Source organism: Pempheris klunzingeri, chromosome 21, assembly GCF_042242105.1.
Source record: "Pempheris klunzingeri isolate RE-2024b chromosome 21, fPemKlu1.hap1, whole genome shotgun sequence".
Classification (NCBI taxonomy): Eukaryota; Metazoa; Chordata; class Actinopteri; order Acropomatiformes; family Pempheridae; genus Pempheris; species Pempheris klunzingeri.
This window is the reverse complement of record NC_092032.1, coordinates 19,202,095-19,215,634: the sequence shown is the minus strand read 5'-3', so window position 1 is coordinate 19,215,634 and position 13,540 is coordinate 19,202,095. Positions and strand designations below refer to the sequence as shown.

At 43.5% G+C, this 13,540-nt stretch overlaps 1 protein-coding gene across 1 annotated transcript; it reads right to left on the bottom strand.

Annotated features, from left to right (window-relative positions):
* Window positions 1–5,974: 5,974 nt before the first annotated feature.
* On the bottom strand, window positions 5,975–12,288 carry kbtbd2 (kelch repeat and BTB (POZ) domain containing 2). The gene is made up of 3 exons (XM_070853124.1): window positions 11,952–12,288; window positions 8,046–8,211; window positions 5,975–7,741 (listed from the first exon to the last, which is right to left on the bottom strand). Exons 1-3 carry the CDS (start codon window positions 12,122–12,124, stop codon window positions 6,182–6,184), a joined length of 1,899 nt encoding a protein of 632 aa, XP_070709225.1. The 5' UTR covers window positions 12,125–12,288; the 3' UTR covers window positions 5,975–6,181.
* Window positions 12,289–13,540: the final 1,252 nt, after the last annotated feature.

The window sequence follows — 13,540 nt, the reverse complement described above, 5'->3', positions numbered from 1 at the left end:
CGTCTGCCTGAGATGGAGCTGATGGAAAAACACACTTTACAGCTAACAGGCATTTTGATTATGGATTATTTTGTTGATTTATTTCCAAGATTATTTGTTTCGTCTAAGAGAAAAATGTCAGGAAATGGAGACAGACGTCCCAAAATATAACCGAATATATCAATAAATAATAATAAATACACTTACACAGATATATAAAGCTTCACACTTTTACATTAACGTCCCATCAGTTGGTCAGGGAACAAAAAATTAGAATTAATAAAACTAAAATAAATTAAATTTGAGTAAATAGATTTAAAAAAAATCTTTAAAAAAAAATGTACAAATGGAAGCTTTATTTTACTTTATTGTAAATATTTAGCTCAAACTATTATTTATTGATTATTCCGTTATATTTTTGACTTGTCTGATACCTTTTTATGACACTGTGACGTCTTCAACTTACTTTTAATTAGAATATTTAATTTAAGGTGACATAAAACAAATAAAAGCTGTAAATTCTTACGTTTTGCAGCACATGAAACCTAGAATATCTGACATTTTTCCCCTTTTAAACATGAAAATTTGTGGACAAAATTGATTATTCGACCGATAATCTCAGCTGCAGACTTGTTAAATCTCTCCGCTCTCAGAGCTGCGACCACCACAGTGCTCCTGCGTGACTCCTCGTGTACCTCTTGCCTGATTTAGTGCCCTAATAAACGTGACGAAAAGCTCCCGTAACTATGAAGGAACGAGCACCCGGGCCTTTTTGTACCGTGCTGTCAGAATATACAGTATATAACGGGAGAACTACAGTATATTTAGCAAATCTGCAGGTAGTTTAAAGTCAGATATCTTATTTATTTGTTGTGTATGAACATGTAATCTCATAAATCTGTGTTATGTTTTGTCATGACGACACTGGAACAAGTCCTGATCTGTGGACCACTGTGTGTATTTGCACAAAGCAGCCATTAATATTCTATTTATGTGACTCTTTATCTCGTACGACTGTAATTCATGAGGTGCTTCCAGGATCTTTTCCCTCCATCCTACAAGAATATGGATTCAAAGTGGTCCAGTGAGCATGCTCTGTCCAGTCCACTTTCCCTCCTGTCTTTAAACTCTTTTAATAGTTTGTGGTTTTTTTTTTTTTTGTTGTTGTTCTTCTTCTTCTTCATGCTTTTAAACTTTCTTCGGCCATCGACTCGTTTCTGGGACTTTCTTCTTCTTGATTTCTGGGTTATTAGGTTAAAAAAAAGCTGTAAAGGCTGCTTTTTGTTTCTTTTTTTATCCTCTGATGATATATTTTCATTTTGTATTTAAAAGATATGAATGTATTGTGAACTGAAATTCACAGAATATTTTCTTGACAGATGCTTTTAATGTATTTGAGAAGAAAGTGATACTCTACTATATTGCTGTATTAAAAACGGATTAAAACATACCGCACAGCTTTATTTTTAGCAGGCTATGATATCGGAATAATTCTCGTCTTTCATCCCTCTGGACTCTGTGTGTGTGTGTGTGTGTGTGTGTGTGTGTTTGTGGGTGCAAATGTAGGTCAGCCAAACAAAGTGGTGGCGAGTGTGTGTTTGTAGACGGGGGATGTTGTTGTGGCGCGTGGTCGGACAAAAACGCACCCATGTGCTGTCTGACAACAATTCAGCAGCATCACAGGGACACGCGACCCCGGTGACCTCGGGGGGGCCCGCGGCCGGCCGGCCGGCTGGACCTCACAGCCAGCGGTCCTGAGTGACGGGACCATCATCAACCCACTTATTGATCTTAATTTGATTCCTCACTTCTGCCTTCTGCAGCCAAAAACAATCACCAAGGGTTCAGCTCATGATGATGTGAGACAGGAAAAGCAGGTTTGAGTCAGCCAGTACTTCAAAAACTGGAATTGTTTAGTTAACTATTAATAAATTAACCTTTTCTGCACTCGTCTTTACAATATTTCCAGTTTTAAATGTGTTTTTTTTATGTTCACTCAATTAAATCATTAATAAACAAGTTCTAAGAAAGTTTTCATGCATTGATGCAGGCTCACTATTTCCAGTTAACCGTACTGATGAGTTACTAACACTTAAGGCACAATGGAGCCGTAGTGTAACAGCTTATTAATGGTTTATTAAGAGGTACCATAATTAATAAACTAATCACAAAGCATTTCTAAAACCTTTATGAGGGTAGTCTCATCGTAAAGTGGTACCACAAATCCTAGTATTGGACTTTTGGCTTCTTTTGTAAGACGAACAAAAGCTTTTGTAGAAAAACATGCATATTCTTCTAAAACTGGACGACCTGCAGCCACCGTTTATTTCCACATTCATCCGTAACCTGATGTCAGCCAAAGAAAAAGCACTTAGTCCAGTAATAATAGCCCATAAACATGAATTCACCTAGAAACTGCTGTTCCACAATCCAAACTCTTCATTTTAAACTATAAGTAATTGCTGTTTTTGTCATTTAATTTCCTCTTGTTGTAGTTAAAGGACCAAAGAGCACAAGCAACTAGACGACTGTCCCACTCCAAGTCAAGTATAAAATTCCCTGACTTTTCCATGACTAAAAAGTAAAAGCTATGAATGGAACATAAACCCATTTTAGATCAGGGATCTCAGACTCTTCTTATATTTACCATTTTTTCACAGATTTAACAGGCAGAATATCGCTAACGTTGGAGATGGAGCTAAAATTTCAGTATTATCAGAACACATGTAACACTGGAAACAACCCGGAGAAGTCTGTGATACACTTCTGTCTTCTGTGACGTTCAGATGATGTTTCAGCTACAGACGTTATGCATTTAATGTTGGGAAAAACCTTGCTGGTAAATTTTGGGGCGGTGATCATTTGTACACTAAGGACCGTGGTGGTCTTTTCTGGACAGCCGACGTCCTGAAGCCTTTCTTCACTAAACATAAGCATGTTTTTCCAGCAGTAGTTCTGCATATTCAATCTGCAGCAGACAAATATTTAATGAGAATATTACTGAAGTCCTTGACTGAGAAGTGGTTACAACCAGATGCTCCAACACTAGATGATTGGTTTAAAATTATACACCATATTTACATCATGGAAAGACGGACATTTTCTATAAAGATGCAATCAGAGAAATTTGGTCCACAGAGACCAGACTTGCTTTAATTACCCTTCTATAAAATATTGATTCTACAGGATTGCCAAATAGATCGGGTTGTGAGTGTACCTTTATGAATAGATGGGCATACATTTGTTTAGAATATAATTAAAAAATGAGAGGGAAAGCAGAATTATTAATATTATTATTGGATTATTGAAACATGTCTTGGACTACTCAATGATACTTGTGGATGTGTGTAATATCTGAATGTATTGAATCTGACATGAATATTCACTGTGTATGATCTCCCTGATTAAAAAACCCTATTTTCCCCGTTTAAACAAAAGGAGCTTAACTTGATAGATGTTAAACACAAGCAGCTGCTGAAGAACTTCCTAAATAAGATTAATATTTGCAATTTTTACAATTAAACCGTCCAGAAATTCAATACTCAAAATTCAATATCCAACCTTAATGCTCAACTATTCTAAATAAGCAGAGAAGCAGCACGTTTCAGTCACAACAAAACAGGCAGAGAGTCCGTTTCAGGAACGTTTTTGGTATGTTTTTTAATAAATTAACGTTCATTCAAAATACAGTGCCAAAGGAATATGATGCAGCCAAACATGCTTGTGAGGTTTGTCATGAAGCACCTGTGCTCATGTTTTTAAGGTAGGAGGAAGACCCCGTCCCTCCTCGGCCCGCCCTCTCCGCTACCGCTGGCGGTTGACGGGGACGATTTCCATAGCAACAGCCGCGGGCCAGCCCTCTCCTCTCACAACCAATCAGCAGCAAGATTCCTCAATATTCACTCGAGAAAAATTAAATCTGATAGGAAAAATGGATATCTACCCACAATCACACTACAGTAATGTCTGATATTTAAATTAAAAAAAGACACTAATACAAAATAGACCTGGTTATTTCCCCCCCCACACACTAAAACAGTTGTCTTTTAAACATATGAAAAATATATATTTTATTATATATATATATTTCAGCAGCTTGGAAATAAAAAAAAAATAAAATAAAAAAAAAAAAAGCATGAGCCCGAAACGTGTGTTTGTACTGAGAGTGGAGTCGTGTGTCTGCAGAGCCCCTCGTGGAAAGGAAAACAAGGTGTCATGATCATGTGACGCTGGATGGAGTGAGGTGTAAACTGCTCGCTGTGTGGAAGACCTGTGTGCAAACAGACTGACAGACGGGCTGCGGAGGCGCTATAGTGGAGTCAGGGTGGAGGGAGGGGGGGGGGGGGCGGAGCGGCGAGGGAGGAGAGGTGATGGGTGACCGGACCTGCAGCCACCCTCTTTGTAACCCTCTCCGCCTCTCGCTCGTTTCCCCCCCGCCCCGTCAGCCCTCCCCACCCTTCCCAGAAACCACGCCCCCCCCCTCCTCCCCCGTTCCTCTCATCCATGGGGGGGCTTTTTTGGAGAAATACACGGATTCTGTTTTTTTTTTTTTTTTTTTAAATAAAAAAGGAACACTCCGTTAAAAATCTCTCCTCACCGAGCATCAAACACTTTAAACGTGGCTCTGAAAAGTTTGTATTTTGTTCAGTCTGTTCGTGGATTCAAAGAAAACACGTCTGAAGTAGTCCGAGAGGTCAAGTGACAGAATCAGATCAGAGAAACCACCATTTTCCACTTCTGATTAATTGTGTGGTCGATTAAACGTCAGAAAACAGTAACACGTGTCCAAGAGTCGTAATCAGTGTCTTAAAGTATTTTATATTGTGTTAACTTATTTAATTTTCTATGTTTTATTGTTTTACTGTTTTTCTTGTACGGCGACCTTGAGTGCCAGAAAGGCGCCTCTAAATAAAATGTATTATTATTTATTATTAAAGTGTTGTTTAAGTATTCAATCTACAATGATGTATAAAACCAGAGAAGCTGGATCCACAGGATGTTTGACATTCGTGCTTGGAAACACATTTCTAAAGCAAAAATGTCCGACGTTCTCTGGTTTCAGCTTCTCCAACGTCAGAATGTGTTTTTTGATGGCTGTAAATTTAAGACTTTTTGGCTTCTGGACTGTTAAATCAAGTCACTTCTGACTATTCTGGCATTTTATAGACAAAAAGATGAATCCTGTAAAAAAAAGCGTTTGACAGATTAATCCTCTGTGAAAAACATGTTATTGACCTGTGGAACTAATTTCCACTTGCTACAAACCTTCAACCACATTTAAGTGACTTTAATTGACACTAAGATTTTTTTTGGCCAAGCTAATATTTCCAAGTCAACATGAAGACGGGCGTTAAAACTTCTCAAACCACCCACTTGTCCACCACTGATCCACATGTTCAGTATGTTCCAGTACACTTATTTTTCTACCACCTAGCTGTAGTGCCAAGGCTCCGTTGTTGTCCTACAGGGGTGGTTTCAGAAGTTTTACTTGCTTTTACTGGTGCGCCTCCAGGTCACCACTGGAATCCCTTCTGAATCAAAGCTGCCTGACTGATCTGCAAGTCCTCTGATAAAGGAGCAAGCTACAACTTTTTCAGAGCCTCCTTCTTTAAAGCCTACAGGCATGTTTTTGATGCCCTGATGATAGATTTTCAGTGGCGTGTTCCTTTAGCAGTGGTGAGAGAGGAGAACAAGAAGAGGAGAGGGGTGGGGGGGTGTGGGAGAGAGGGAAGCCACAATCGGAGGGGGCTGGGGGATTTTGGTACAGTTGCCATTGTCATTTCGAGAAGGTTTACCAGTTAAGTGCATCATCACCCTCATCATCATCACAAAAATCAGTTGATGTTTAGATTATCACATTGTAGAAACAGTATGACAGACTTGTAATAATATCTAACAGATGTCACAACTGACAAAAAATAAGAAGAGGAAAAAAAAAAAGAACCAAAAATAACAGAAATTTTCAGATTACTAGTATTTCTGAGGGGCCTCTTCTTCTCTCCAAGCTTGTTGTGGGCTGCACTGTTCCTCAGCAGCAGCTGTAGCTAATGCAAGCCTCCAAAGTCCAGAGATCCCTCTGCAACACAGATAACATCAAACCCTTTCATATCTCAGAGATCTGATCTGCCCCCCCTTCGTGTTCATCCCTCAGCGTTACAGATTCCTGGTTCAGTCAGTGAGGTAGGGGAGGGGAGGTTAAGAGCTATACGTGAGGGAGGGTTACCAGCTCCCCGTCCACCTCGAACTCCTCGGCTCCGTCGGGGGAGAAGAGGTAGGTTGGGGGTTTCCAGGGGGACTCCTCCAGGCAGGAGGGGTACAGCTTCCCCACCGCGCAGCGGAAGTCCTTGCCCAGATCCCAGAGGACGCGTTCGGACACGGGCTGCCGCAGGTACCAGCGGTCCAGCTCCATGTCGTACTGGTAGATCGCGTACTTGGCGCGCTCGTTCATGTGGGTTTCGCGCATGAAAATGCACAGCGAGTTGAGCAGCACCACCGCCCGCACGCACGGGTCCGAGTACCGCTTGGCAGGGATGTTGGCGGCCAGGCGCCACTCGTTCTTGTTGACATCATAGATCTCCACGGTGACGGAGGAGCCGTCGATGGTGCTCGTGGGCAAGCGGATGCCGGAGTTGCTGACCACATGGAGGCCGCCGATGTAGAAAATGAGGTCACCAAAGGCAGCTGCAGAGGCGAAACAGCGGCTGGTCTTGCGCATGGCCATCTCCACCCACGTGTCTGCTCGGGGGAAGTAGCAGTACATCAGGTCGTGGGTCATCACGTAGATGCAGTCGTGTGCCACCACGGATGTGCTCCAGTTCCAGGCGAAGGGCAGCGGGCTCATCATGCTCCACTCGTCCTTCTCGCAGTCGTAGCGCTCCACCGTGCGCTTGTTTAGTTCACCTCCAACGTTATCCCCCCCGATTGCATAGATGTAGCCCTCGCAGTAGACCAGCGAGGGCTTGATTCGAGCGCACAGCATGGGGGTTTTAGGTACCCAGGCGTTCTGCTGGGCGTCAAACCAGAAGAAGCTATCGACCGAGCGGAAAACCGCTTGTAACTTGCCACTCTTGCCGTGGTTGGTGATAGAGTTTTTGAGAGGGATCTGTCCACCTGCAATGAACACATCGTTGTCTGGTGTAACGAGGGTTCCCACCTTCTGCAGGTCTCCTGGGGGGTTGCTGAGCTTGTAGACCTTCTCCGCCTGCGGGCTGTAACATACTACTGTAGTGGGCAAAGACCCGGCCATCACATATCCCTCACCCTGCGTTTCTGACATGGCCTCCATGAAGATCAGCATTTCCTCTTTGGTCATGCCTAACCGAGGTTTGAAGAACTTGGGCATGGACTTGTAAAGACCCTGCACCACCACAGACTTGTCGTTGGGTGGCAGACCCTGGAACCAGGCGCGCTGCGTCACCTCTGACAGCGCGTCGATGCGGATCTGACTGAGCACGGAGGACAGGTGCTGCGAGCGTGCTTCCATGTTGTACTCCAGCCACAGCATGGCCGCCTCGCGCACCGTCTCCTCCTTCTCCACATTGAGGTTGTCGCTGCTCAGGACGTCTATCAACAGCTCGTGGGAGAGCTGCAGGAAGGCCTCTTGCCTGTACACCACGGGGAACTTGTGCTCCACCATGCGCTTGGCGCTCTGCTTTAGCTCGCTACAACTGAACAGGTCGCCGATGCTCAGCATGCGGACGCAGTTCTCAGCGTTGATCTTCTTCACCAGATAGTCTCTGCACTGCAGCAAGACGTCCTCCACCTAAAGGGGACAGAGGACAAGCGATGACAGTCTGATAGCACATTTGTCTTCCCATCAACACTATAGATATTTATAAATACTAGACAATCGTACAAGGTTACCATGTTTTTAAAAAGCAAAAACAAAGTTAAAAACAGATTTTCAGTGGTGGATTAATACACTTTCAGCGCTCTTGTGACTATTTCCAGCAGCAGTTAGTAGTTCTCGTCCAATACTTGAGCTCCATGGCCCAGAGAAATAAGAGCAGTTATAGCTGGGGTAAATCCAAATGAGAAATGTGTTGACAAGAGCTGACTGCACAGACCTGCAGGAAGCAGGCGGTCTCGTAGAGCGGCTCCACGGTGCTGTCGCTGATGGCCAGGTTGCCCGTGTAGGCGTAGGTGATGATGATCTGCAGGGTGGCCGGGTCCACGTTCCTCAGGTGGACGTGGGTCTGTTTGCTCTCACTGAGGCCACTCATGAACATCGCCCTGTGGGGACCAAGGGTCGTCAGTCGGCACTTATCGAATGAAGAAGTTAACAACAAGATCTCACACTGATTAAATTCATCCATGTGCACATTTTCACATTTCATCCAACATATTCTCTACAGTATATCTGACATATTTATAGTAAATATCTTATATTCTGTGCTTCTAGACTTTGCAGTTCTTGCTTTTTACTTAAAACACCAACAACAGTTTCACACATGTGTAAACTCACTTGGCTAAACTGATTCTGAGTGGTCAACTCTTCAGTGCACAGTCCTGCTTGGTGTTTTTCTATTTAAATAAACAGAGCCTCCTAATGACAGTTGGCCCCTCACCAACGTGGCTGTAAAAACATTCAGGCTACCTGTAACTGGCTGCTGCTGGAATCAAGGTGTTGTGAAAAGCAAAATAATCCAGAGAAATTAAGAGTCTATACGAAACTTTCATGGAGACACCAAATGTCTTCTGGGATTATTTTATATTTATATTATTACAATACTGTGATACACTCATGGTATCATTTCAAAAGCTACTAGACCAGTGAGTATTCATTTAAATCATTAACTAATCAGCTGATTAATTCAATAGATTAACTGCTTGATTAATAAAATATCAGAAAATCCAAAAGATATTCAAGATAGTATCACAGAAAAGGGAGAAAACATGCACATTTTAACTTGAGAGAAGTTGGTGCCCAGTGATTTCTTTTGGCATTTTTGCTTAAAAGTGTCACTTAAAAGATGAACTGATTATCAAAATTATCAATTAATTTTCTGTCAATTGTTCCAGCTGTAAATGCTACCACACAGTTAAACGATAAAACGTTCTGAACGCACTAAGAAAGTGAGTGAAATGAAACAGCGAATGCCAAAACCTGCTTGGCCATCATTTCCACATGACTAATTCATTCTTCTCCCTTTACAAACTACTCATCAGGTTCAGCACTAGAGCTGAAACCACTGGTTGATTGATCAATTGGTTGATCAAGCGAAAATCAATCTGCAACCATTTTGTTTTTTTCACCATTTCATATTGTTGTAAATTGAATATCTTTGGCTCTTGATTGAACAAAACAAGAAACGTGGAGACGTCACCTTGAGCTCTGGGAATCTGAGGCAGACACTTTATAGATCAAACTCTTAATCGATACTCAAAAATAACAGTTAGATGGAGTCCTATTCAATACTGTGCCACTGTTCATAAGTGCATAGACTCTATCATTCAGTTGTGACCAAACTGCCACATCAAAACACCAAACTAGAGGTATCCTTGGTCTCAGAAGAGCAGGACTGAACGCCTCTGCTTTATTTGGAGCAGATGTTACTACTGATTTGATACTTGACAGCTGTTGTTCACCGATTTAGTCCCTCAACCCAGTTTCCTAATACTGAATGAAAAAAGTGTCAGTCAGCACCTGCCTGGTGGGCTAAGCTGTGCACAGTTTTCCTCCAGCTGGGCTTCTCTGTGCAGCCTTGGCGGGCCGCCTACGCTTCCACGTTGTCATTCATCGGAGCTCTGAGTGAGTCAGAGCCTCTTTAACCTCCTTCGCCACATCAATTTCTCACATTTTGTGCATTTGTAGAACCGTTGTTGGCTCGAACTGGTAATTTGCATTTATTACGGCGCCAAATGCTCTGAGCTTCACATGTCAAACACACAGCGTCGGCAATTCACTGCCACTGTTTTTCCATCACTTGCGTCTACTTTTTCTGACTTGTTTCCGTCAACGGCATCGTCTGCTTGGTGCTCGTCACTGTACATGCCGACCTCACTATCCTGTTTATTCCACACAAGACACAATTGCTGCTGAGGAATGCACAAACACATCTCTTCCTCGCTGCCAAAATTTGGTTTTTTTTCTGGGTGAACAGCTCCATGGGAAAGGGTTTGAACAATCATGTACAAACCAAATCAAACATACAATTATTTTTTAGGAATTTCCTTGAAGGGATCAAAATATGCAGACTGAAACTAGAAGCACCTTCCAAAGCCCAAACCTTTAGCACATCAATCACTTTCTACACTGACAGGCGATAGATTTAGACCGATTCTGATAATCAATTAAATCATGCATGCCCTTTCTATCACTGTAAAACATTAGTGCAAATCATTAAAATCATTTATCTAATCACTTATGGGACTGATGGTCGCACAAAACAATTACAGCTAAAACGCTCAAGTCAATTAATTGAAAACTGTAGATGAGACCATTCAGATAATCAATTAATCCTTGTGTTTGATAACATTTACTCATTCCAGCTTCTCCAGTTCTTTATCTTGCTGGTTTTTACTGTCTTACAGGATGCTAGACTAAATGTCTTGGGTTGGTTTTGAACTGGTGGTGGACCAACAAAGACATTTGTTGACATCAGCTCTGGGAAATCATGATGAGCCTTTTTCACAATTACTCAAGAAGATAACAGTCAGGTTAATTGATAATGAGAACAACAGTTAGTTAGTTACGGTCCTTAAAACAAACGCTTAGGAGATGTTGCACTGGACTCCATGAAGTTCTGATGAGCATTTTTCTAAATGTTCTGACCTTTTATTGATTGATTTCTTAGAGATTAGTGAATGATAAAAAATAACCATCTACCGTTTAACAATAACATGTCTGCAAATCAGCCCTGCCCTCCTGTATGGGGGGTTTTGGGGGTGTGTGACTGTGTGCTGCTCACAGCGGGGGCTAAACCTGCCAGGCCGTATTACGCAACCCTGCAGGCATACCCCCGCACCCCCTCCCTCTTTTTCCTCTCTTTCTTCCCCTTTCTCTCCATCTCTCACCAAGACCTACGTGACCAGACTTTCCCCTCCAAACACAAGCTCTCTCCAGAGTCTCGCGGTCTCCCCCTTTCCCCTGAAGCGAGGCGTGTGAGGAGGGCGAGGCAACAAACAGAGACAGAGAAAGAGAGGGGAGGAGTAGCGCTTCAGAGGAAGCCCTGCGACACCTCTGAACCCCGGAGGGGAAATTCTTTGCATGTTGTCACCAGATAACGAGTGCGTGGGAAACAGCGGGGAAGATGGTGGAGAGGTGCGTGTGAGGGGGGCATCGAGTTGTCGGGACCTTTTCTTGGAATGCATATGCGAGTGTGCAGCGAAAGAGGGGAGGGGTGAGACGGAAAGTTAGACAGGGTGTTCAAATGCACCATGAGCTCCTGTCATGTACAGATGGACTCTTCCCAGAGCAGAGGCTGCTGCTATCACATTCTCTGCAGTGCGCACACTTTATTATGCAATGTTGTGCGTACAAATGAGGCCTCCCGAGGGCCCTGGGGGATACATCTGCACAAGTACAAGTTAGAGGTTGCTTCCTGTAGCCGGTGCAGGAACGTATCAAAGATGGAATAGCCGGAGCAGAGGGCGACTCGAGCCGCAGCTTTCGAAGAAACACCATCCCTTGTTTTCCATCCTCCCGCGTATAGAGAGGGGTAACACTTGCTCTACAACGTGGTGCATTATTCATTGTAACTGTAGGAGGTGAGCACTTACAGACATAACAATGGCACCACATAATGACAGCGTACCCACACCTCATCACAATCAGACTGGGGGAATAATTGCTGTCTTTAAACACAAAAGCCCACACTGTATGGTGCATTATTTATTGAAATTGTAGGAGCTATACCACACAAAGCATGGTCCCAATCACCCTGAGGTTCTTAAAAACTGAAATCCCCATCATACAACATGAGATATTCCACACCCCCAGCACTGTGCTGACAGCGGTATGGTGGACTCACCTGAAATAGGAGCTACAGGTGGCCAAGACCATCTTGTGACATGGGAACTCCGTGTCCTCCACCAGCAGCACAACGTCAGTCAGTAATTTCTGTTCGTAAAAGAACTTGAGCTGCTCCAGCAGGGAGACAGCGTAGTCCGTGTTGACCGGCCTGCGCTCACTGAGATCCGACATGGTTGCATCCCATGAATCGCGCCCCAGTTTTGAAAAGTCACACGGCCGGCAGAACCGGACTCAAGCCAACCAGGAGAAAAAATATTCTTAAATATTTGACAAAAATAAACAGGGAGGGAGGGGGCAGCTCTTCAACACCTCCACTGGTCCGAGTGGAGGTGTTCAACTCCTGTGTGGAAAAGCGTCTTCTGCTGGAGATGAGTTGAAAGATGAGATGAGAAGGTTGTGGCTACCGAGTGTCACAGTCAGGAGTCCAGAGGAAGGGGTCCTGGGTCGGGAAGGGGCTCTTTCCCCGCGTGGATCTATCTGTCGTCTGAGGTCATGCAGCGAGGCACTGGGGACCGGAGGTAGAGGGAGAGCACGACAACTGTCGCAACACTGCTACATCAGTGCTTGTCTGAAAAACACAAAAGAGCAACAATGAGTCCAGAACCCACGAATACAAGCAGTGAAGAAGAAACAACTCCTAAATCATCTCAGGCATGTCAGAGCAGCAAACATCCAGTGAGAAACACCAACATGAGAGAACAGCACTTTCAACAATATGGTCTCCCTTTTGCAGGTCACTTGCTGCCATCCCTCCCTCCCTCCCTCCCCCACACCCTCCCCCATCATCCCTCGCTTCCAGAAACTGCACTCACAGCCTGACAGTTGGCGACAGGAGAGTCCGAATGCAAGCGGGCGACAACTATTTCCCCAAGGACTGCGATTTTCTGTCGATTGACCTTACACAAAATAAGACAGCACCTGAGTTAAACTGGTTCACATGTGTAGCAAGTAAAGAGCGACATCATCCACACTTCACAGAATGTCCCTTTAACAGGGCCGATCATTATGTTTGTCCCATTCTACGTACGTGAGCTTCAGCTTAGCCTGAAGATGCTTTTGGGAAACAGGGCCCAGATCTGTCCGTCTGCCAACGATGCCACTATGATATATCCAAATAAATATCATCACGCATGGCTCAGACAGGCGTTTCTTTACATGGTTATACTACACAAGAGGAAAAATCCAGACAATACTGCTTTTATGGTCGAGAAGTTGAACGCTCTAGAGATTCCCACCTATTTACATGATTTAAATAGTCCTCAGTGGTATGACCAAAACTCAAACTTTCCACCCTAATTCATTTATGCTTTTTTCTAGTTATGATCTACTGACTTTTATTTGGTAAGATGAGAATATTGATGTCATGGAGCATCTAGTTCATGAGGTAAACCAACCGACTTTAGACAGAGTGGTTGTTGGCTGCAACACTTAGGATGTGAGCAGCTCCACTGTTATTTACAGAGCCATTAAGCCATGTTTACCACCGATGCCTTCACTGGCTTGAAGCTGCATCCTCTATAACACTAATAATACTACTACTACTACTACTACTACTACTGTGGCCCATAACAGCACTGTGGATGTAAT

Bases quoted from the DNA above. Each gene is read 5' to 3' on its own strand.
- kbtbd2 (XM_070853124.1), bottom strand. From the start codon at position 12,124: ATGTCGGATCTCAGTGAGCGCAGGCCGGTCAACACGGACTACGCTGTC. The intron at 8,212-11,951 runs GTGAGTCCACCA...TGGTCCCCACAG, and splicing joins ACCTGTAGCTCCTATTTCAG to GGCGATGTTCATGAGTGGCC. The intron at 7,742-8,045 runs GTCTGTGCAGTC...TGTCCCCTTTAG, and splicing joins AGACCGCCTGCTTCCTGCAG to GTGGAGGACGTCTTGCTGCA.